Source organism: Drosophila innubila (genome assembly GCF_004354385.1).
Source record: "Drosophila innubila isolate TH190305 chromosome 3R unlocalized genomic scaffold, UK_Dinn_1.0 2_E_3R, whole genome shotgun sequence".
NCBI lineage: Eukaryota > Metazoa > Arthropoda > Insecta > Diptera > Drosophilidae > Drosophila > Drosophila innubila.
In genome coordinates, this window is record NW_022995380.1 from 11,144,143 (window position 1) to 11,167,617 (window position 23,475).

The window sequence follows — 23,475 nt, forward strand, 5'->3', positions numbered from 1 at the left end:
AACTCAAGCCAAGAATAAACATTACCTTCAATGAAAAACTTACCCTTTCTCTTTCCAGTTCTGGTCTTTGTTTAAACGCAATTAAATTGAAATTCCCGAAATAATATTTATATTTTTTGTCCATGTTTCATTTCATTTTAATGCCCAGACAGTTCGCTGACTGCACAGAAAAACATGTTAATCCCTTTTAATTAATTGAAAAACCAATTAGTAAAATCCAGGTCCAGGGATTAACACAAAATCTCGTCATAATTAGGTGCCGAAAATTCAAAGTATTATTGTAAAACAAAAAACAGTGAACATTACGAGGCGAATGCGAACTGCGGGTCATTTTTCAGGCATTTGCCTCATTATTGTTTTTGGATACATACCCTAAGTCTGGCAGGATTAATGCCAAACTTTGACAATTTGAGCAACTTTTGTTACGAGCAGCAGATTTTAGCTGGAATATTTGTTTTTCCTCTTATCTATTTTGAAGACAAGTAACAATTGTTAACATCAATTGTCAAATTGATTTTAATTATTTTCCTATGATTAATCTGACACTTTTCGTTATAAATGAAATTTAAGTACTTAGTTAAGTACAGTTAATATTAGTTAATGCACTACGAAATACAGTAGGATTAAAACAATAATTAATTAGTTCATAATAATAAAATGCTACCCCCCACCGAATGTCCTTGAAATTAGCTTAGAATTAACCATAGAATCGTCCTAGTGTTATGAACTCTTTTGAGTGTTCACTGTAGTCAGTTCGCCGACATTATTGAGTTGATTTCGCTGTGGTGTCACTGGCGTTTGGGCCATGTCTACGGTGTCGCCACGTTTAAGCCAAAATGGTGCAAGACGTAGCATCAAAATGGCACCCAATGGCGCTGTGAAAATAATGGCCAGAACCGAAATGATGAGCACGTTGCTGGCCAATGTCAAATCACTCGCGACGTTGGCAGAACGTGCCAAATCCAATGCGACGGGTCCCAGGGCAGCCTGTTTATTTGACAAAAGAAACGAAAATAAAAACGTAACGTTGAGATTCGTATTATGATTATGCTGCATAATTTTAAGAGGCTAGCTAACGCTGCGTATGAGTGATATGCTGTCGCAACTGCTCAGGGAAACGGAAACAGCAACAGCAACAGCAACGGAAACGGAAACAAAGAGGGAGAGAGGGAAACAGCAAACGAAAACGAAAAGGATTAAATGAAGTTCTCCTAAAATTTTAATTAAATCACAAAAAAGGTTGACAGTGAATTATGCACAACCGCATATTAGGCAAACAGCAAAAAAGAAGGATGAAAAATATATGAGAAAGGACAACAACAAATGACGTTGGTTTGCTAGAGTGCTTCGGTGTAGTTAACTTGCAGCTCGAAACTCGAAACTCGAAATAAGGCGCATGTTCAAAAGTGTCAGCAACAGCAGCTGCTGCAACAGCAGGTTGCAACTGGGAAGTGTAAGCAAACGTAATGCAGCATTTACATTCCGGCCAAACCGCAGACTGGCAGCGCAACAAAAGCGCGTAAACCACACGGCATACACACACACACATACACACACACACACACACACACTCAAAATGTCCGCTTGTGGTTCAACTACAGACAATGGTCAGGTTGCAACAACAACGACAACATGATCTGCGAATACGAGTATAACTTAAGCATTTGGGGAAAACAACATAACCCAAATAATGTCTGGCGGCAACTAGCACGGCCAACTGTCCAGCAGCAGCAGCAACAGCAACAATAAAAACAACAGCAACAATGTCAAACTGAAATAAAAACTTTCAATGTTCCATTGTGTGTCCACCTCGCCCCACTGTCCCACTGTCCCACAATCCCACAATCCCACTGTCCAGCACGACGTACGGTGTAACTTACTTGGACCGTTGCCTTGGGAAAACCGGAAATTGTAATGTAGGCACGTTCCTTTCTCGACAGATTTCCGCCATATGTGGATAAATATGCAAAAGCCAAGCGGAACTGCAACGAAAAGCAAAATAGAGAGAAAGACTTAGTACAGACTCGTATGAATGTGTGCCACACTGTGTGGCAGGTAACATTTGAATTGCGGCTAAGAACATTTTCATTTGGAGTTTTTTTTTAGTTTACTATGTTCTGCGGATTGGCCAACATGCTGGCCAAGCCGCAGGGAACTGTCACCTAACAAAATGCTCTCATGCACGGTTAAAAAAAACCCCAAAGAAATTAAATTCGTGGCATGCAACATTCTCTCTCTCTCATTTTTATTTCTTTTAGCGTCGCGACGCCACGACATTATTAATTACCAAACTTCCGAGCAACACCAGCAGTGCTCCATAGCCCAGGACGCGACCGTCGAGCACATTGAAATTGATTTCCTTGCCAATGAGTGCAAACGAGACGGGCTTCAGGAATTTCCACAACAGATCGAGACGTTTTGGAACACTGGCCTGCAAAAATTTTAAATTGATAATGCATTTAAAACTCTGTTTAAATAATACAAAATTTTTCTTAACCCATTTAGTACCCATTGAAAATTTTGAATTTATGTCGAAGTAGAATTGAGTCAAATTTTAAAACTTTTTTCTCGGGCTAAATCAAATAATGTTGTAATGCAAATAGTTTTTTCAAAATATTCTAATAGTGACTGGATAAGAATTTTTGCAAAATCTCTTTGCTTATATTTTTTATGATTTTTTGAATATTGTTAAAAATTTATATTTTAGACACTTTTTCCTCCTTTTCATACAAAATTTTTGTGAGATCATCCATTTAAAAAAATTATTAAAAATATAGGCAAAGAGATTTTTGGAAAATTCTTTTTGCAGTCACTATTGGAATTGTTTGAAGAAACTTTTTGCATTAAATTTCTTTCTTTTGTATCATTCAAACAGGATTTAAATGACCTTTTCATTGATACTTAAATCTTCATAAAGTTAGTTTAAATTATGAGAAGATATAACTTTACGTTTTGTCAAAATAAATATGCCGACCACTGTATATATTAAGTAGATGCCACTTACCAATTGATAAGCCTGCAGTTGCTGTGGCGTCATCTTCTGTTCCTGCCGCTTCCAGCCAATGCCTGCAATGAAAGCCATCATCACACAGCCCAAAGCGCCAGCGGAAGTGAAGCCAATAACGCGACTGCCCATCACAGCAATGGTGCCACCCAAGATGGTCAGAACAAAGCGCAATCCATTAGCATAAACCTACAGGGTAAGTATGTATATAAATATAATTAAATATATTAAAAAATATATGAAGCTAAAGTGCGTATACGTAATAATACTTTCTTACTATGAAGCATTATTAATTGAGGCAAGTAGTTCATTAGTTTTTTTCCCCCTGTCACATTAGAGACAAATTTAAAAGAGATGTACTTTTTATGCCACAAATGGTTTTTACATGGACAAAATTTAAATTGCTTGATATTTTAAAATTTTGCAAGCTAGATGGGAGATTTTAAATACAAATATTTAGTTCTTTGGCCGTTCACTTACTTATTGTCAAATTTCCGTTAATATTCAAAATATATATGCATGCTATTATGTAGAAAATGTGTAGGAAACTCGTATACAACTTAGTAGTAACGGTGACTACGAAATCATAAAATAGGATCGCATTATAATAATAAAATAAAAGCTGCACTGGGTAACTGCCACACAGACAGTGAGGCTTGATGACAGGCACATAGCGAGTGCAAAGAGAGGGAGCAAAGAGTGGGGGAGGGAGAGAGGGAGATTCACCCACTATAAATGGCAGTCGTGTAAAATATGCAAGGATGCAAGTGGCGCGTCTTGAGCGGAGCACAGCGTGACAATTTTTGTACACACTGCGATGGTGTGGTGTGGTGTGGCATGGTTTGGCCTGGTTGCGGCCATGAAAGTTGCACAGGCGAAAACAAAAGTTATGAGTACTACATGTGAGTGTGTGTGAGTTTCCGCCAGTTCAAAGACATTCAGTGCCACCCATGGCGTTTGATTATGCGCGCCATTAGCGGTGTAAGTTGCGGCAATGAGTTTTGTGGTTGCAACGTAGCGGGCTGCTACTTGCAACTGCCACGACTGCGACGACTGCCTGCTGCATGCTGCATGCTGCCTGCAACGCGCTGTTGCCATAACTTTCAATGGACGCTGGCAGTAACTGTCGTCGCAAATGTCGCCAGCTCCAGCTCCAGAGCCATCGTCATCCTCATTCTCGTCCGTGTCGTCATCGTCGCCGTTTGGATGTAAGTGTCTTTTTATGCAAAATGTGCCCAAGCACACGCAGAGAGAGAGAGAGTGAAAGAGAGAGAGAGAGAGACAGAGAATTCTCATATGTATGATAGCTTTTGTAGCCACCCACTGATATTGCAGCGCGAGTTTTGCATCATTAAATGCGCTGATTGAGTGTGTAAGTGTTCAGTGAATGCGCATTTTGAGTGCAACAGGGACAGGGACTCAAACAGTTGCAGGCACAGGGGAAACAGGGGGGACAACGACATAGAGTAAGGCTTTTGTCTGGTTGCGACTACCCAACGCTGCTTACCGCATTACGAGATGGCAAATAGTGCAGCATCATGCCGTATAGATAGCCAAAAACAAGTCCAATACCAATGCCAATGGGACCTTGCAGCACTTTTTGTGTCAGCGTGCCTGTAAGTATGAATGGAAGCAATTGTGAGTGCACTCTTTGCCAGTTGCACGCTTGTGGCACGTACTTGTGGAGAATATAATGCTGATTACGACGCCAAACATGAAGATGGCCACGACGTCGTTGCATGTGGTCATTGCGTAGATGAGCGTATGGATGCCACTGTTTAATCCCAGTCGATCCTCCTTCAGCTTCAGCATGACTGTGACAACGACATTGGGTGAGACGGCTGTGATGACCAGGCTATAAGGCAAATGAATGATTAAACACACGCACACACACACACACACACTTGAAACACTCACCCCAAAGCGATGCCCCATAGCCAGGGCATGGATAAGGTGAAATAAGCCAGCACGGCTATTACGGCCACTTCGACTATGGTCGGCACCAGTGTCAGTCGCAGAATCATAAGCCACAACCGCCTAAAAGCGCTGCCATCCAGACCCAAGCCAGCTAACAGCATGATATTGATTAAAGCCATTTCTCTGTGTTCCACAAAAAAAAATAAAAAAAAAACAAATTTGGAAATATCTTTTGAGCTGGCTTCGAAACACAACTTACCTCAAAAAGACCTCAAAGCGTTGGTAGCCCTCGAAATTTGCCAAGCCCACGTTGGTGTAGAGCACTCCAAAGAAGAGCATGCCCAACATGTCCGGCAAATGGATGAAGGTCACCAGTATACCCGATATTTGTGCACCCACAAAAAGCAGTATAATACGCATGATGGTAGTCGAGGGTGTCGCATATTCCGGCAACAATGCCAGACCCAGAGCCCAGAGACCCAGAAATATCACCAGCAGGGCAACATGCTCCGACACAAGCGACCAGTGCAGAACCAAGTGACGCCACCTGCAAATGCAAGAGAAAGAAAATCAGTATGAACCATTTACTTCAGTTAACAAACTAGAACTAGAAGAGTTTATGAAGCTTGTAATACACTCACAGTTATACCCTGTATACATATATCGAAAAAGGGTAACCTGTATATTTAAAGCTTCTCTAATTAAATCAACATATCGGGGAATAAATAAAAATATGAACTAGAATTAAAGTTGGTTTACCAAACGCAGTTTAAAATTTGAAACACATATCAATTCAATTTAGGTAATTTACTAGTATATTTTTAATTTTAATATATTTATATTTCTATACTTATCTAATATTAATTAAATTTAAAAAAAGAGTACAAAAATAAATTATAATTTAAAAACATCTTAAAATAATACAAAAAAATTTCTAAACATGTAAAATATTTGATAATTTTAAATTTAAATTTTAAATTTTAATTTTAAATTTATTTGCGTACGTTTACTCCTAATTTGTTTTTTAAATATATACGTACAAGTAATCGAAATCGGAGAGGGTATCTCTCAGTCACACACTTGCCTAACTCCCGTTCCTAACCATTTCATTTGATATGGTTACTGTCAGAGACCAAAGCACGACCTGGACTAATTGTCCTTTCGTGTACGTTTGTTTAAATAATAAAATCATAATTGCTGCTAATTGTCCTTTCAGACAGGTACAAAAGGCAGGGTGAAGTCGCAATGCACAGCAGAAACAAGTGAAATGGAGAAGCACAAGGATCGTACACAATCCGTTTATTTGATCTTGAAGATCATGAGAATTTTCGGTGTGTGGCCTTGGCCACCAGCAACCAGGGATGACTTGCCATTACTTGTCTATATCAAGGAAAACTATCGCTATCTGCTTCACATGCCGTTCACCTTTACCTTGGATTGATGTGGATGGAGGCATTCGTTTCGACCAACTTGGAACAAGCTGGTCAGGTGTTGTACATGTCCATTACTGAAGTGGCTCTTATTGTAAAAATTTTGAATATCTGGCATCGAAGAAAGGCAGCTTGGAAACTGATGCATCATCTGCAAAATGCACCTGAATATGAATTCCGATCTCAGGATGAAATACGATTCTGGCGAGGGGAGCAGCAAAGCTTCAAGTGGTTCTTCTGTTTGTACGGTCTTGTCGCCCTGTGTGTGGTATACAGCGGCTGCATTGGAGTCCTGTTCCTCAAGGAATATGTGCTTCCCTTTGCCTACTTTGTTCCCTTTCAATGGCAGAACGAGAAAGGATATTGGTATGCTTATGGCTTTAGTGTAGTCGGTATGACAGTAACCTGCATCTCGAATGTGACTCTGGACACGATTGGATGTTACTTTATGTTCCACGTTTCGTTGCTATATCAAATACTGAACATGCGGCTGAGATCATTGAGGAATTTAGACAACGAGCTCGAATTTGAGCAGCAACTTCGGCTGATTTTCCAGCTGCATCAACGCATACGCAGGTTTAAAGAGAACCTGGATTTATTTACTTAATAAATTACTAATGAACTTTCTTTCAGACTAACGTTAAAGTGTGAAACTCTCGTATCGCCCTACGTTCTCTCCCAAATTATACTTAGTGCATTCATCCTCTGCTTCAGCGGCTATCGTCTGCAACATGTTGGAGTTCGTGCCAATCCTGGCCAATTTATATCGATGCTACAGTTTGTCAGTGTCATGATCTTACAGATATTCTTGCCCTGCTATTATGGCAACAAGATCACATTCCATGCTTATCAGTTAACAAACGAAGTCTACAACACCAATTGGTGGCAGTGCACTCCTCAGCTCCGAAAACTCCTTAATATCTACATGGAACACCTGAAACGCCCTGTAAAAATTCGTGCTGGTTACTTTTTTGATGTGGGACTTCCGATTTTCGTCAAGGTTCGACTTCAGTTCGCGTTTTCCAAATGAAAACTTAATGATTAATATTTTTCCATTACTTATAGACTATTAACAATGCATATAGTTTTTTTGCACTCCTGCTGAATGCATCGAAATGAAAAGGATTGGGACATTACTACTAGTACCATTTATACTTAGTTAATTATTTCTAATACTGATTGCTACACTTTTTGATTGAGCTCCACTATGATTATACTATGATTATAGAAACTACAACTATTAGGGATATTACAACATCTCCTATTTCTACAAAAACCATGAATAATACTAATACCGGAACTCCGACGAGAGTTGAAACATCTGATCAACTATTCTAGTATTAACACTATTAAAGCTACAACTAGTATCACTGTTGTTAATATTTTTACTAGAAAGTTCACTGCAATTATCGAATAATATATACCTTTATTGAAAAAAATCGTCATTGTAAAGATTATTTTGGGTTGGAAAAAACTGCATACGAGTTGATAAAAAATTAATTATATAGATGTTGAGGTATCTAAGATACATAGATGCATTACATTTTTAATCAATTACATAATAACTTTGCTGAACCCTGTATTATATTTGCGACTGGAAGCTATATAATAAAGTGATCCCTCATGAAGCATATTTGGTAAGAATGTATCGGACTATCCCAAATATATAAATACGTGCTAGACAGTGAGCAAAATCCATACTGGAATCGAAATTAATATCTAAAAAAAATATAGATGACGATCAATCGGAAATGAATAAATCGAGTAACAATTATCAAGTTTTCTCAGAACCCTTTTTTTTAGTAGGGAAAATATGAAAAATAGATACAGATGAAGAAAAATTAAACTTTACAATTTTTAGGCACAAGCAAAATAGAGTTAAGTTGTCGATTTTTCACGAAAGTCAATTTAATTAGCTCGTTTTATTGTAATATGATTATACGAGTTAAAGTATTTTATATCAACAGTGCTAGGTGGAATCTATTCTGGCTCTCCCTTTACTCACATCATTGGCCATTTTCCTTTGTCATTGCAAATGTCAGAGACCAAACCACAAAAGGCCTAATTGTCCTTTCGTGTACGCTTGTTTAAATTATGAAGTCGTAATTGCTGCCAATTATTCTTGCAGACGGGTACAAAAAGGCACCGCGATGTCGCAATGAACAGCAGAGAGCAGATAAATGGAGAAGTATAAGGATCGCACGAGTTCTATGCATTTGTTCTTGAAGATCATGAGAGTCTTTGGTGTGTGGCCCTGGTCACCAGCAACCAAGGATGAGTTACCAATTCTTGTTTTCATCAAGGAAATCTATCGCTATCTGCTGCACTTGCCGTTCACCTTTATCTTCATTGGATTGATGTGGATGGAGGCATTCGTTTCGACCAACTTGGAGCAAGCTGGGCAGGTGTTGTACATGTCCATCACTGAATTGGCTCTCATTGTAAAAATCCTGAACCTCTGGTATCGAAGAACGGCAGCCTGGCAATTGATGCATCATCTTCAAAATGCACCTGAATATGAATTCCGATCTCAGGATGAAATACGATTCTGGCGAGGGGAGCAGCAAAGCTTCAAGTGGTTCTTCTGTTTGTACGGTCTTGTCGCTCTGTGTGTGGTATACAGCGGCTGCATTGGAGTCCTGTTCCTCAAGGAATATGTGCTTCCCTTTGCCTACTTTGTTCCCTTTCAGTGGCAGAACGAAAAAGGATATTGGTATGCTTATGGCTTTAGTGTGGCCGGGATGACAGTAACCTGCATCTCGGATGTGACTCTGGACATTATCGGATGCTACTTTATGTTTCACGTATCACTGCTCTATCAACTGCTGGGCATGCGACTTAGATCCTTGGGGAATGTGGACAATGAGTTGGAATTTGAGCAGCAGCTCCGCCTGATTTTTAAAATGCATAATCACATACGCAGGTCAAAAGAAATGTTATTTATTTATTTATCTGAATCAGATTAAGATTTGTTATAAGCGCAAATCAAAACCACTCATTTGATTTAAAACTCGTTAACAGTTTTCAACATGACAATTTATAGATGTTAAGAAGAACTCGACAAAGTGAGCAAAAGTGTTAAAAAAAAATTTTTTGCTATAATTTTAATATTTTCAGCTTCATTTCTATATCTATTTTACTTATTTCTTATTCATGCTTCTGCTCTATTGTCCTTAGTCCTTTCTTAGCTGCTGTGAGAGCTGATCAACGAATCTAAATCAAATCTGTAACTGATTTAAAAATGCCCTTATAATTTGATTTTTTATTCATTTCAGAATAACGGTGGAGTGTGAAACCCTCGTATCGCCCCACGTTCTCTCCCAAATTATACTCAGTGCTTTCATACTCTGCTTCAGCGGCTATCGTCTGCAACATGTTGGAGTTCGTGCCAATCCTGGCCAATTTATATCTATGCTACAGTTTGTCAGTGTCATGATCTTACAGATATTCTTGCCTTGCTATTATGGCAACCAGATCACATTCCATGCCAATCAGTTAACAAACGAGGTCTACAACACCAATTGGCTGCAGTGCACTCCTCACCTCCGAAAACTCCTTAATATCTACATGGAACACCTGAAACGCCCTGTGATAATTCGTGCTGGTTACTTCTTTGATGTGGGACTTCCGATTTTTGTCAAGGTTCGATATCTATTTGAATTTCATGGCATACATTAAATGTAATTTGTTTTATTATATACAGACCATCAATAATTCATATAGTTTTTTGGCACTGCTGCTGAATGCATCGAAATGAAACAGGATTCTAATAATTTAGCCATCTACTCAACTAGTACTGCTATTAATAATACTATCATATGAACTATTCTTAATTTAAGCGTTTTTGTCTAAGCGTCTTAAATTAATAAACGATTTATTCAACTTTATTTAAATAAATATTCATTAAAATTATGACAGAAACTAAATGTTAAAAATTTATTTTGGGTTGCAAAGGAAAGAACACACAAGAAGATAAAAGAAATTCTTATTTATCATTCGCTGTTATGGAATCTGAGTTGGATGCATTAAATTGTTTAATAAAAGATCCGGTCAAACAGTCAATGTAAATGTGTAAAAATGCTTCAATAAAAATAATCGATAGAAAACGCATTTGAGAAAAAGTTATAATCTGAAGATTACTTAGTTGCAATCATAAATCAGTCTTGATATAGATCAAATGTCCTATCTCGTTTTATTCATAAGACATAAGACATAAGCTTGCAATCTCTGGTAGAGCTATCCCTCAACTGACTCCTAATAATAAATAAAAACTGTTGAATACCTTTAACATAGCAATTGCGTGTCTTATTCAATATGTAACAAAATAATTAACAAATTAGATTTATTATGTCAGCAAGACAATTATTGTAATTGCCTTGGCTTTACATTTATAAATATGATACGTTATAGAGGGAAGGCTTCAGGGCTGCAGTAAATGAAGAAAGATCATGAGTGGAACTAGTTCTTTAATGTGAAAGTAAAACATATAGATATAACATGGAAATGATACGAAAAATAGCAAAGACGACTATGATATACCCTGCAGGAAAGTTCAAAGTACCCTGAAATTTGATCATAATCAGTAAATTCAATATTCAGAATTTCATATGCATTATGAGTACAGCTTCTGCTGGACTGTTGAAAGAGATTAGGAAAATGTATCTGTAATTGATTGTTTCTTACGTACGTTACATAGTTTAAACGCAACCTCATTATACCTTCTGCATTATGTGAATACAAGGTATACATATAAATTGAAGGCTCAAGGGTAAGGGACAATCGTCTGCAAGGGGGGTCTTCATAAAATGTTTATGAAATTTGGTTCCGGCAAGTCTATAAAAGGAACCTCTACTTAAGGGACATTTATTGTGAAGTAGGAGTCGAACTTAAGATGACCGCAGTACGAACTCTATTTCAACTTCAACGATGGCTTGGCATCTGGAAGTGGCAGGATGAAAATGATACCTGGAGCTGGATGAAGCGCATCTACCCTTTCGTATTGCACCTGCCATTGACTTTCACCCAAATTGCGCTGATGTGGCTTGAGGTCATAACCTCCACTGACTTGGAACAGGCGGGCAGAGTGATGTACATGTCGCTGACACAGCTGCCATTACTCATTAAGATCATCAACATCTGGTATAGGCGAGAGGAAGCTTACAATTTCATGGAGGAGCTGGAGAAGTTTGTTGAGCCGGAAGATGTAAGGTTGCTGGAACGCGAGGAACGTCACTTTGGACGCATCTACTACTCGTATCTTGGCGGTGCCATCATTGTGGCATTATGTGGTTTCTTTAGCGTGTTCCTGCAGGATACATATGAACTGCCCTTCGGCTACTACGTACCCTTTGAGTGGCAGAATTCCCAGGGCTACTTCTATGCTTGGGGCTACAATGTATTGGCCATGACTGTGTGCTGCCTTTCCAATACCCAACTGGACTCGTTGGGTTGCTATTTCATGTTCAAAATTGGTCTGCTCTACCGCATGCTGAACATCCGGCTGCTGGCCTTGCAACACGAGTCGGAAACAAAGGCTCTTCCAGAGTTGCAACACGTCTTTCAGCGTTACACGAGAGTGCGTCTTCTTACCCGGCAATGCGAGCTCCTCGTGTCTCCTTATGTGCTCTCCCAGGTGGTGCTAAGTGCCTTCATTCTCTGCTTTAGCGGCTATCGTTTAGTTCAAATGGGCTGGCAACAGAATCCGGGTCTCTTTTTGGCCACTCTGCAGTTTGTGGCCGTGATGATCGTTCAGATCTTTCTGCCTTGCTATTACGGCAATCAGTTAACCGTCCATGCGAATCAGTTAACAAATAGCGTATTCAATACCAATTGGCTGGAGTATTCGGTGCAGACGCGCAAGGAACTCATCTGTTACATGGAGTTCCTCAAGCGTCCTGTCAAAGTACGTGCTGGCATCTTCTTTGAAATCGGTTTGCCCATTTTCATGAAGGTAAACTCTGATCACTTAGCTGTGGCCTAGATAGATTATATTTATTTCTTCCTTTCTTTCAACAGACCATAAACAATGCTTACACCTTCTTTGCACTGCTGCTCAATCTATCAAAGTAAATAAGCACAAGCAGCTGGAACTTGGCACCAGTTTAGACCGTGTGGTCATTGCCATCATTTATGTAAATGCCAGCTTGCAACGCTCGCAATTTATATGCCACGTTTGTACAATAATCATTGTTGTTCTTGCGGCAGATCCAGTTCATGCTGGCCACTAAAGCCAGCCACTCTAACAGCTATTAAAACGGGTGTCACAGCCAAAAAAAAAATACATAAAATAAATAAATAAAGCAGTGCATTTTGGCCCAGACACCGGCTCAGGCGGCGTTTCCTGTGCAACAACGGAAGCACGCCTTACCAATGCAGCAGCAGCAGCAGCAGCAACAGACATTGGTCGTGACGACAACGAAGAGGAGTAGGGAGAGGAGAAGGAGAGGGAGAAGGAGAAGGAGTAGGGCCAACGTTGTTAGCACATAAAAGAAATACAGCACGAAAATATAATGTTGAACAAAAGTAGACAACAACAATTGAAGGAACAACAGCAACAAAACGGATATGCGAAAAACGCGTGCAATGCAAGTGTTAAAGTCTGCTTTTGCTGAGCCGGAAATGCATTCAAAGGGTTAAGCAAATGTGCACAGACGAGGAGGAGAAGAAGAGAGACATACATGTATACGTATACGTATGTATGCAGAGAGGGATGAGAAGACACATTGGATGTCTAAGCTTTCCCTTGTCCACATGAGCATTTTCACTTACCATTTAGGTCCTTTGTAGTGCTCGCCGTGTGCTGGGTAACCCGTGCCATTGTTGCCACTGTCTGTGTTAGTCCTGTTGCTATTGTTGCCATTGTTGTTGCTGTTGTTGCCGCCGGGGGGAGCATTTGGTGTTGTATTTGTTAAATTTAATGATGTCGGCGCTAAAATGATTGTTGCTGCATTTTGTGCCGTCTCGTCCACATTGCCAGCGACAACAACAGCAGCAACATCAGACGCGGCAACATTATTGTGCTCCTCGGAGAATTTTTGTATGTCTAATTTAGTATGTGCTGGCAGTGCAGGATTACCACCAGCAGCAGAGTTGCCATTCTCCGTCATGTTGTTACTCTGCGACACTGCGACTCTATTGTTCGCCTGCAATTGTTGTTGCTGTTGCAGTTGCTGTTGATGTTGTTGCTGGTTTCGCTTGCCTGTAAGTAGCAAGCAGATTTAAACGTATTTAAATGGATGCCTCTTGAAGCTCGAACGAGAATGTAAATGCTTTGCCGGCTAGGCATTTCCCCTTCGACCTTGTAAATTGGTTATAAGTGCCACAAAGCTGCATTTAACCCATTTTGCATTCAATTGTGGAGCTCATGCATGACTAAAATACCAGTGAATTGTGGAAGGAAAAGGAGCTGCAACGGGTCGACACCTGCCACATCCTATCTCAAAGTACACTTCTTCCTGACGGGGGAGGCATGTACGTTTAAATTGTAAAATTCAGACTCTGCCGCCTTTATGCCACTCAAGACGTTGCAACGTCGACAGCGCGTTGATGTCAAACTAAAGATTGCAACATAGATTGACAGCCGCTGATTGCGCTGTAGTTACGACAGCTGCGATGGCGACTGCAAAAGGTGATGACGACGACGACGACGGCGACGACGACTACGACAACAACAATAACAAGAACAAGAGCGACATCGACATCGACGACAACGGCAGGAAGTTGTCTTGGGGCTGTCTTGGGTTAAAGTGTTGCAAGTGCCGCTTGTCTCCAACGACGACGTGGCATAATTGGCATTATTGTCACAACGACAACTTGACACTTTCGCCTTTACGACTTCGACTTCGACTTCAACTGTAGCTGCCACTTAAGTAAGTGTTGCAGGTGCAAAACATAAATATTTCCATTGATAATGAGTGTTGTTAATGCCAGCTTTGCTCTCCTTTCCTTTCTCCTTTCTCTTTTCTCTTTTCTCCATTCACTCCCTCAACACTTCATCTCTTAATGGTTTCTAATTGAAGTAAATTAACTATTTAATTTGAATTCGAACTGAACTTGATTCTGACTTGCAGCTGCAGTTATATGGGAAGTATTACAAGCACTCACGAAATTAGAAGTTTTCTCAGAAACAAGTATCTAATGGTTTCAGTTCGGTGTGAAATTAACACTTTATTTCACATTTTATGACCGGTTTTAACTGCACAATCTTCTACCAATTTGTCACCGAGTTCGGACTTGTTAATTGTTCACAAAATATTTGGTGACAAAATTTGTAGGTTTTTTAATAATTTGCCTGTTTGCACTGATTGATCACGTGCCAATTATGGATCAATTTACAACATGCGACGTGCTCGGAAGCTCTAATCAATTGGCAAGGTTAATTAACCTTACTATAACAGGCACTTTTAGAGCAGAAAACAGACGGTGGGAATGAAGACTTAAAGATATATTTTCAATATTTTAAGACACTTTTATTACCAAATTCTATTGAAATCTTTTCTTGATGCACTTTTAATATTTGCTTTACTCAGAAATATTCTCAACACAATTGAATATGTATATGCAAAAAAAAAAATGTTTATCAATGATTAAAAGTTGCTCCAAGCTTAACATCTAAGTTCAAGCACGGGATCGAAGAGACTAATGTTAATTTGTAATTGCCGCCCCACGTTGCACTCATTGGACTCATTTAAATATACAATTGATTCACTCTGAGTTTGTATATGATTATAATTTTTCTATAATTTCTGGGTATTTTTCATGTAAATAAACCGCATCACTTGAATTTACCAGACACACTTTTTAGTATAAAAAGTCGATGGGAAACAACGTTGTAATGAACGACTTACCGTCGACTCGACGCACCGAGACGATAAGATTTAATGAAAGTAAAATGTAAAAAATGAAATAAATCTAACTAATCTCTCTGATCTGATGCGCTCCAGACGACAGCGTACAACTGACAGAGCTACAAGCGAATCATTTTAATCTCATACCAATAGAAACCAAAGGGAGAATATCTATATACGTGTACACGTACACTCACTATTGCAATATCTTATGCTAATAAAAAACATAAACGAATCTGTCCACAATACTCTCCCAAACGCCTCTCGATAGTCCGATTGCTCGAGTGCCACAAGCGCTTCACGCTCCGACATTCGCTTTTCTAATTTGCTAAATTAACAAATAAATTTGAAACAACAGAGAGGCGACAATGAGCCCCCAGAGCACAACCAGATGCTGAGAAAAGAATATTAATTTTTTTCTAAATGCTCAAAACAACAAGAGTATGATTCACTTGATCGCTGCAGTATAACGAAGATAAAATACCCTTTGTCATACTCGAATTCTAAAGTGCACATTCTTTTGACATAATGTGTAATCATAATGTTTCCATTGAATGTTTTTCCATTGAAAAAATAAATAAATAATGTGTTTAAATTAATATGCACATTATCTTATAAATTACACAATATATGATCTTCTAATATTAACTGATGTTTTTTTACTAAGAAAGATTATTGTACATCAATTATTAAAAAAATTTAAAAAATTAATAAAGTCTTTATACTCTTAAAAGGAAAAGCACTGTATTTTAAAAAATATGTGCTCACGCACATCTGCAAGATATATTTTAAAAAATTTCGATTTTTTAAACAGCGAAAAAGCCGTGCACATTAATTGTGGTTAGAGTATATCAATTCAAGATTAGATGCTACTTTCACAGAACATAACTAAATCTCATTTCTCTTTAAAAAAAATATATAATGAAAATTCGTAAGATTTTACTCTCACAAAAGACTTGATTACTATATATTTTAACGACTTATAGCAAACAAAAATTTAATTTAATTTATGATAAAAATTTAATTGGATTAGCAGAATACATTAATCTACACAGAAATATAGTAGTTAGGAAAGTTGCAAAATTATACAGAATTATGTGAATAGAACGAACTTCTTGGAATGATAAGGAACCATGGACAGTGTGAGATGCTTAAATGTGGCAGCCAAAAATACGAGCAACCGAGCGGCATTGCGTTCAAATTATGTTTACAAGCATTTGCTTATCAATTAATTAGCCATAATCAACAGTATGTGAGTTGGCCAAATATTTACCGTTCCACTACGGTTTACTTCTGTTCCGAATATTTTGGAGTTTGACTATGCTGGACTTGGCACGGCTCTAGGCTTAAATCAAATATTTACAAGTTCAATGCGAAGTTCGTGTTTGAAGTGCAACAAATATTTAACAATCCATAATTAATTTTAAATATCTCCGCGATGTTGAGCAGAGCAATAACAAACTGTTTTCGCTTGGTTAGTTAGCCACCCCCCTCCCCGCCCTGTCTGCTGCCCCCTTGGAACTCTGCAGTCTCTTCCTCCTTTCAACATTTATGAATAATGTGCCGCATTTAAAAGTTTTTGCGGCATTGCCCTTTCCGTGTTTTTCCCCTTTCCCTAACCACAATTTTTCTTTTTGTTGCCCAGCCTTTCATAAATTGCGCAAGGTGTCAGCAAAGATAGCAAAAGGAGTGTGCACTCCGAGTTGCATGAGGCAGGTAAGACGGCAAGCTTTAGTTGCCACTTCCAATCGCCAGTGTCTCTGTGCGTATGTGTGTGTGTGTGTGCATTTTAGTGATATTTCATATTCATGCACTGCACTTAACACAAAAAATTGTTATGTACTCGTGGAACTGTAAGTTGCCAAAGTCATTAGGGTTCTTCTGTGGCACCAACTTTAAGATATACGCTCTTGAATTTTGATATACACCTACGGCGAAGCTAGCGGGGAACTGGACTCCATTGAATATTATTCTTCCAAGTCAATTTTGGAGAGCAACGCAAAGAACACTCCAGGGCATTCGGACAGTCGGACAGTCGGGAAAATATTTCTCTTAGCTGCTCCTCCTTTGCATTCTTCGCATCTGCATCTGCGTCGGCATCCATCTATTTAATTTTTTTCTCCAATCTTACTTTTTTGTTAAGAATTTCGAGTTATTTATATGCGTAGTTTGGTTATCATTGCCTTTTGAGCTCTTGCCAGTGGCACTTTTTGGTCATTTAAACTTGCCTTATTTTGTGGAACTGACCAACGGCAAGTCAAGAGAATAGTTCCAAAGTTTTTCACAGCCAAGTGCATAAATGAACAAAATTTTGGATTCAATTATTGAAAAACTTGCCACACAAATAATAAAACTGAAAGGAGAAGAAAATCATTCAAACTGAGGAAGATAAAGCAGACAAACATTTTTAGCCTTGTGAATTTATTTGAGCAAAAAATGCTAACATACTATAAGTAGCTTCAACGAAATTCTTAAGCTGTATAAGATACCCTATACTGAAGAAGAAGAAAGTCAGACGGACAATAAAGAAACATTGTAATCCAAAATGCGTTTTAAATAAGCTCACATTACATGTATATTAAAATGCTTTCCTCTAATTTTTGCTTGTCTCTTCAACAAGGTATAAGGTACTTATCTGACAGTCGAGATTTTTTAACTTAAAACTTCTTTAAAATCAAAAACATTATTTGCAGTAGATTAAAGATAATTCATTGGATTTTTTGCCAACATGTTGTGTTCATCAATTGCAATTTGTTTGTATTTTGATCGCATTTTGTTTTCAACGAGTAAATATTAATAATCGTAGTTAAGTAGTGTATGTGTTATCAACCTGAATGTCTAAAGGTTTATTGATTTTTGTGTGAAACCGTAGAAGAAAAACGCATTTTATTTGTTTGTTGAGCTATGTCAGCTTTAAGCACGTCATTGGCTCTGCTCTACGAATACATATCTATCTGCAGGATGTGGGTTTACCTTTACAAGTATAGTACAAAAAAAAGACACTTGAACGTGCGTCTGAAGTATAGAGAAGGACTTTTGCGCGTTGCAATGTCAGCACATTTAAATATAATTTCTTTTTACTAGCATAAAGTCAGGATGGAGTGCAGGAACGAGCTTCACTTGACGAGCTTTGTGATTTACCCTGTGAAAGCAGCTAACGCTTTTAAACTCACTTCCAGACATCCTATAGAAAGCCCTGTGACTTCTTGACGCTCTGGAGTTATGCCTCAGCGATTTGATCTGAAGTCAAGCGACACAGCGTCATGAATATAGCTTATAGCATATGTCATTAGTGGAAAAGCTCATGCTGGCTTTGAGACTCGTAATCGTACGATGCCACAATCTGTGGCCCAGTCTCAGATACAGTTTAAGCTTAAAGCAGGTCAACTATGAAATGCAAACTGGAATGCATGCATGTCCATTCATAAGCTACATAAATACAGGGACAAATTGAAAATTTGATAAAAGAAAAGATTTGAGAGGCAAAGCATGCTTTCACAAGCACTATAAAGTCATAGTCATAGTGCAAATGTAAAGCGCTCTATTAAACGTTGTTTAGTAATTGGCTACTGCCACCCACAGATGCCACTCTAAGTGGAGGCACCTCCGTTTGCTGCTTCGATGCAGCTTAAGTGACTCTGGGCAAGTTAAAATCCAGCTGAGTACGATGTGCGACGTGCGATGTGCGATGTGTTATGTGCAACGTACAACTGCCACAGGGGCTGAGCACGACAGCAGCAAGTCAGCGTCAGCGTGAGCGTCAGTGACTCAATGCAAATGGTATCAAAGTGAAACCAAGCAGCTCGTCACATGTGCGAGTGTGTGTGTGTGCGAGTGTGTGTGTGCAGCATCTGAAAGGGGATTATGTGTGGCACGTCAAATGAAGCGTCTGGCGCCTTCCTTGCCTTGCCCCTCTTACTGTCTTTCCTTCATACATATATCTTTGCCTTGCCACTTACTGTGTTGTGCTCGCATTCGTATCTCGTATCATCATGTGTGTGCTGAAATTTTCCTATTCATTTGGCTAAAACTGTTGCAAATACTCATACCGCCTTCGCAGTGAGGCCGACGTAGTCATTTATAATTGTTGGGCAAACGCTGCGTATACGTAATATCAACATATGCACGCGTACTGACTGTGTATTCATGTACACACAGTTTGTACTTGTGTATAAATGCAATGCTGTTGTTGCTCTTGCCAAGATTCATTTATCAATGGTGACTTTGTGAGTGCAAATCGTTTTTCATGCTGCAGATTTAAGTAAACAGAAATGTCGCCATTTTCCCCAAGCTGTATTTATAGAGGGGGCGTGACGTCCCAGCTTGCCACGTGGAGAGTTATAACCATTTCCATTTTCGCCAAGCATTTTCTACATATAGAAAAACTTGTTGTTGTGCCACATTTAAATCGAGTCATGCAAATAAACATATTCACAGGCATTTAAATATTCATACAAATGCATACATATATTTATATGCACGTATATGGATTATGTACATACGTAACTAAATATGTACTTACTGTGTACATACATTGATTTGCCTGCAGTGGGTACAAAAAAAAAATCCATAGGTATGTCTTAATTTATTCCTGAAGGTTCGCAAGTTTTGATGCACCGCGTTCGAGGCTTATTTACACATTATTCATATAAAATTCGAAATGCGAAACGAAGTGCAAATTCGTAAGTCAAAGCTTAAAAATTATAAAAAAAAAAAAAAACTGAATAAGAAGTTGAATAAAACCCATTACGAAATTGTAAAAGCATTGTAACAAAAATAATAATAGTTGAGTTCTTGGAAAAACAACAAGCGAATAACTTTATTATAACGCTGGAAATATGCGCGGCTGTAACAACAAACATGATGCTCGCACAATAAAAACAACTCACTGAGCCGCATTCGAGTGTGATGAACTATTGGATACCCTGTACAGCATTGTAACATATTTAAAAGAAAGAATTCTGAGCATTGTGTCTGCCACTGACTTTGGCTTTACCCAACTAAATGATGTGCTTTATATTTATATTACAGCTGAAGGAAATATAAACCATGCAGAAATCTCTGCTCAGCCCCGGAAATGTCGAAACTGCTAAATTCAAACTGCCGAATTCATACATATGTAGAAGAAGACTTACGTATACATACTATATGCATGTAATTATCTGGGTATGTGTAAGCCAACGCAGAGATGGCATTTATTCCGGGAGGCATAGCCCTCATGGCGCCAATGCAAGACTTGGGAGTAGAATCTCCTACTCTTCACAGTATGTTCCGAGTACGTTGTTATTGAAGCTCACTATGAATTGGAACGCCTCAATCAGACATAAAGACGTACAGACGTACAGACGTTCAGACAGTGTGACCAACGCTTGTGAACAAGCTACGGATCAGACTTAGCTTGGGAAATGCCGACGAGAAACAAAAGCTTTGAATAAACAATGTGCACCACGATATTGCACACACACACAAGCACACACAAGCACACACATACATATGCATATATGAGCGTATGTGCATTTTGTGGCAGCCAACAGCGGCGTCAACTCTGACATCGATGGGAATGTCTGTGTGTCATCCTGGCGCCGATGTCCCTCTTTGTAAGTATTCCCTACACTATGTTCAGACATGTATATGTATATGTATATGGTACGTGTGTGCAAGAAAATCATTTCCGGGTAAAATAATTTTGCTTTGGTTCGCGTTGCTATGCGCTGCATTCTCCAAATAGCTTTGACCATTTTTTCGCTTCTGCAATGCGTCAGACGAATTCCTTTTCATATTCGCACCATTTGCACTGATTTTGGAATGGGTTCCCTTTTTATAGCAACACTCATGCCACAAGATTCCATTCCATAATATTTACATATCCATTATATTTTCTTTATTTATATTTGTTTTTGAAATAAAACAGTGGTGTCCAAAATATATCAAATATTTTTTTGGGTGTCACATTTTGGACTCCAATGAAATAAACTTACCGTTTCCAGTGCTCTGTTGTCCCTTGCTGAACATGTTTGCTCGCGGCGGAGGCTGCGGACGCTTTTGACCTTTATCCTCTTGCATTGCCAGCTTTTCACCCAATAGGCGCTCATTTTCCGACTCTAAATCTAGAATGCTAATCGTTGCAGTCTCGCTGGCTCGTCGCAACAGGTCCACGGGCATTTTATTGTCTTCAATTTGTTCTGGCACCTTGGAATTGATTAACTCACTTAGAGATCTTTTGCGATATCTCTGCAATGGGGGTCCGTCATTGGTTGCCACGATATCATGAAGGTCTAGAATTTTCAAGAAGGAAAGCAAGTTGATATAATTATACAGGTGTATTCCAGAAATCTCTAGAGTTTTTGAAGAGAAACCGTTCGAATTGTCGGTGTTCTTAAAATGTCAGAGATTTAGTTTTTCGAACATATTTTCGAAGTAGAAAAAATCGACTTTCTTCTTCAACAAAATTTTTAGGTTGTGAAATATTTTATATAATATAAGGTATTTTATGCATTTTTATTCAATTTAAAAATTTATTTAGTTTAAGTCAATAAATATTTCATTTTGTGAAATATCTCAACAATTTTTTTTGGGAGATTTTCGGATGGTTTCGATTTCTGTGGCACCTCAGACACATTTTCCAAAGCAATAAATTAGTAAATAATATAAATTAACATTTATCGTTATTCATACCAATTTATTCGAATACTCAGGTGTGTTCCAGAAATCTCTAGAGATTTCAAAGTGAAATGTTTTTGAAAACAACAGTTCGAAATGTTGGTGTTCCTAAAATATTAGAGTTTTTTTATTTTTTTTTCAATTTAAAGATATTTTAATTAAATTTAATAAATATTAAATTTTGTCAAATCTCTCAAGAATTTTGTAGACATTTGAAAGCAAGTGTTTTTTTGTCTTCAGCAGCACAAACAATTGCTTTTGGGTTGCTTTGGCGCTGTTAGAGATTTGTAAAACACACCTGACTATATTCTTCTTTAAACACACTTTGCTTAAAATGGTTAAGAAACTGAAATAATTGGACTCACCGGTTTGTCTAATCATGTTTTTATATTGCAATGCAACCAAAATAAAAACGATAACAAAACCTGAAAATGACTTAAAGTGACGAATGTGACGCAATCGATTAACCGCCGAATCAATGACTGATAAATACGCTTGTAAAAGCGAATATGTTGCACGGGAAAGCGATGAGAAGACAGCAAAGTGAACTAAACGACGCCAGCGGAGCACCGGCAATGCAACGCCTTCTAATGCTGAGGGCGGCCCGAATGTCTGCGATCTAACAAACTGTGAGCAAACACACGGATTGATATTAATTTTATTACATATTTGTTAGCACATTAATTAAAAAACGTAATTCAAACAAATATTACTAGCACTAAATACATACCGATATGTATATAAACAAATGTATATAAATAAGTGTACTTAACCACGAGCTCGTACTGTGGCGCTTTTCAATAACTAAAACTAATTGCCAAACAGACGACACATACGCACACACATCACACATACGTAATTTCAAACGGCAAAAATACAAAGAGCGCTTAGAAAAAGTAAATGCGCCTATTAAAGACTAAAGTATACCCCTTACATTACAAATATTTTAATTATTTATTTAAATTTATGTATTTCAAACATAATTAAATATGTACAAATTGCATTTAAACATATACATATGTATTATAAAGCTAGCATATGCGTAAGTTGAATGATTAATCGGAATACCCCTTCTATAATTTTGAAGATTAGGGTATAACAAGAGAGAAAAATGAGAGAGCAAGAGCGCTCCAAAATGTTGCCATTTCCAAACAATCTAAATATACATATATGTATGAATGGTATGTGTGCACAGTAAGTCAAGTAATTCTTTTGACAAAATAAAAAAGTTCATACTTATATTAATTTTTATCAAAAAATAAATTTTATTTTATTTTACTTGAGTTGCTTTTAGTTTTTAGAACAATGCAAATAAATTAATGATGAAATCCATTGGACTTGACTATGTCGACAAATAAAAAACAGATTTTATATTTTATCAAAAGAATTAGTAGACCTACTGTATTATTGTTGACACTGTGTCTTCGGTTCAATACGGGACTACACATGCTCTGACGCATATTTTAAATGTTTCTATATGGTATTCGTATATGTATTCTATTAGGTCTGACCGAAAGAAAAACACAATCGGCTGATCGATCATGTTTACTTTAAGAAAAACACACGATTTTTAAGTTATATGGTGTAAAAATTTCATACTTGCAAATATTTTGTTAAA

The 23,475-nt window shown here is 38.0% G+C and overlaps 4 protein-coding genes across 5 annotated transcripts; 3 read left to right on the top strand and 1 right to left on the bottom strand.

The window, feature by feature from the left end:
• Positions 1 to 422: 422 nt before the first annotated feature.
• On the bottom strand, positions 423 to 22,336 carry LOC117790238 (sodium/hydrogen exchanger 9B2). 2 transcript variants are annotated; one of them, XM_034629595.1, is made up of 11 exons: positions 22,223 to 22,336; positions 21,176 to 21,472; positions 13,120 to 13,549; positions 5,181 to 5,468; positions 4,922 to 5,104; positions 4,684 to 4,859; positions 4,512 to 4,618; positions 3,005 to 3,193; positions 2,288 to 2,431; positions 1,881 to 1,982; positions 423 to 987 (listed from the first exon to the last, which is right to left on the bottom strand). In XM_034629595.1, the coding sequence occupies exons 1-11, from the start codon at positions 22,236 to 22,238 to the stop codon at positions 721 to 723; spliced, it is 2,199 nt and encodes a 732-aa protein (XP_034485486.1). In that variant the 5' UTR covers positions 22,239 to 22,336; the 3' UTR covers positions 423 to 720. The 2 variants fall into 2 exon arrangements, with proteins under 2 accessions (XP_034485486.1, XP_034485487.1); XM_034629596.1 differs by lacking the exons at positions 21,176 to 21,472; positions 22,223 to 22,336 and adding an exon at positions 15,267 to 15,408.
• LOC117790240 (odorant receptor 94a-like) lies at positions 6,189 to 7,470 on the top strand. The gene is given in 4 exon segments (XM_034629598.1): positions 6,189 to 6,351; positions 6,354 to 6,927; positions 6,985 to 7,351; positions 7,417 to 7,470. Coding segments are annotated over 4 exon segments (1,158 nt in total).
• LOC117790239 (odorant receptor 94a-like) lies at positions 8,532 to 10,108 on the top strand. Its single transcript, XM_034629597.1, has 3 exons — positions 8,532 to 9,274; positions 9,627 to 9,993; positions 10,055 to 10,108. Exons 1-3 carry the CDS (start codon positions 8,532 to 8,534, stop codon positions 10,106 to 10,108), a joined length of 1,164 nt encoding a protein of 387 aa, XP_034485488.1.
• Positions 11,243 to 12,420, top strand: LOC117790241 (odorant receptor 94b). Its single transcript, XM_034629599.1, has 2 exons — positions 11,243 to 12,301; positions 12,367 to 12,420. Exons 1-2 carry the CDS (start codon positions 11,243 to 11,245, stop codon positions 12,418 to 12,420), a joined length of 1,113 nt encoding a protein of 370 aa, XP_034485490.1.
• Positions 22,337 to 23,475: the final 1,139 nt, after the last annotated feature.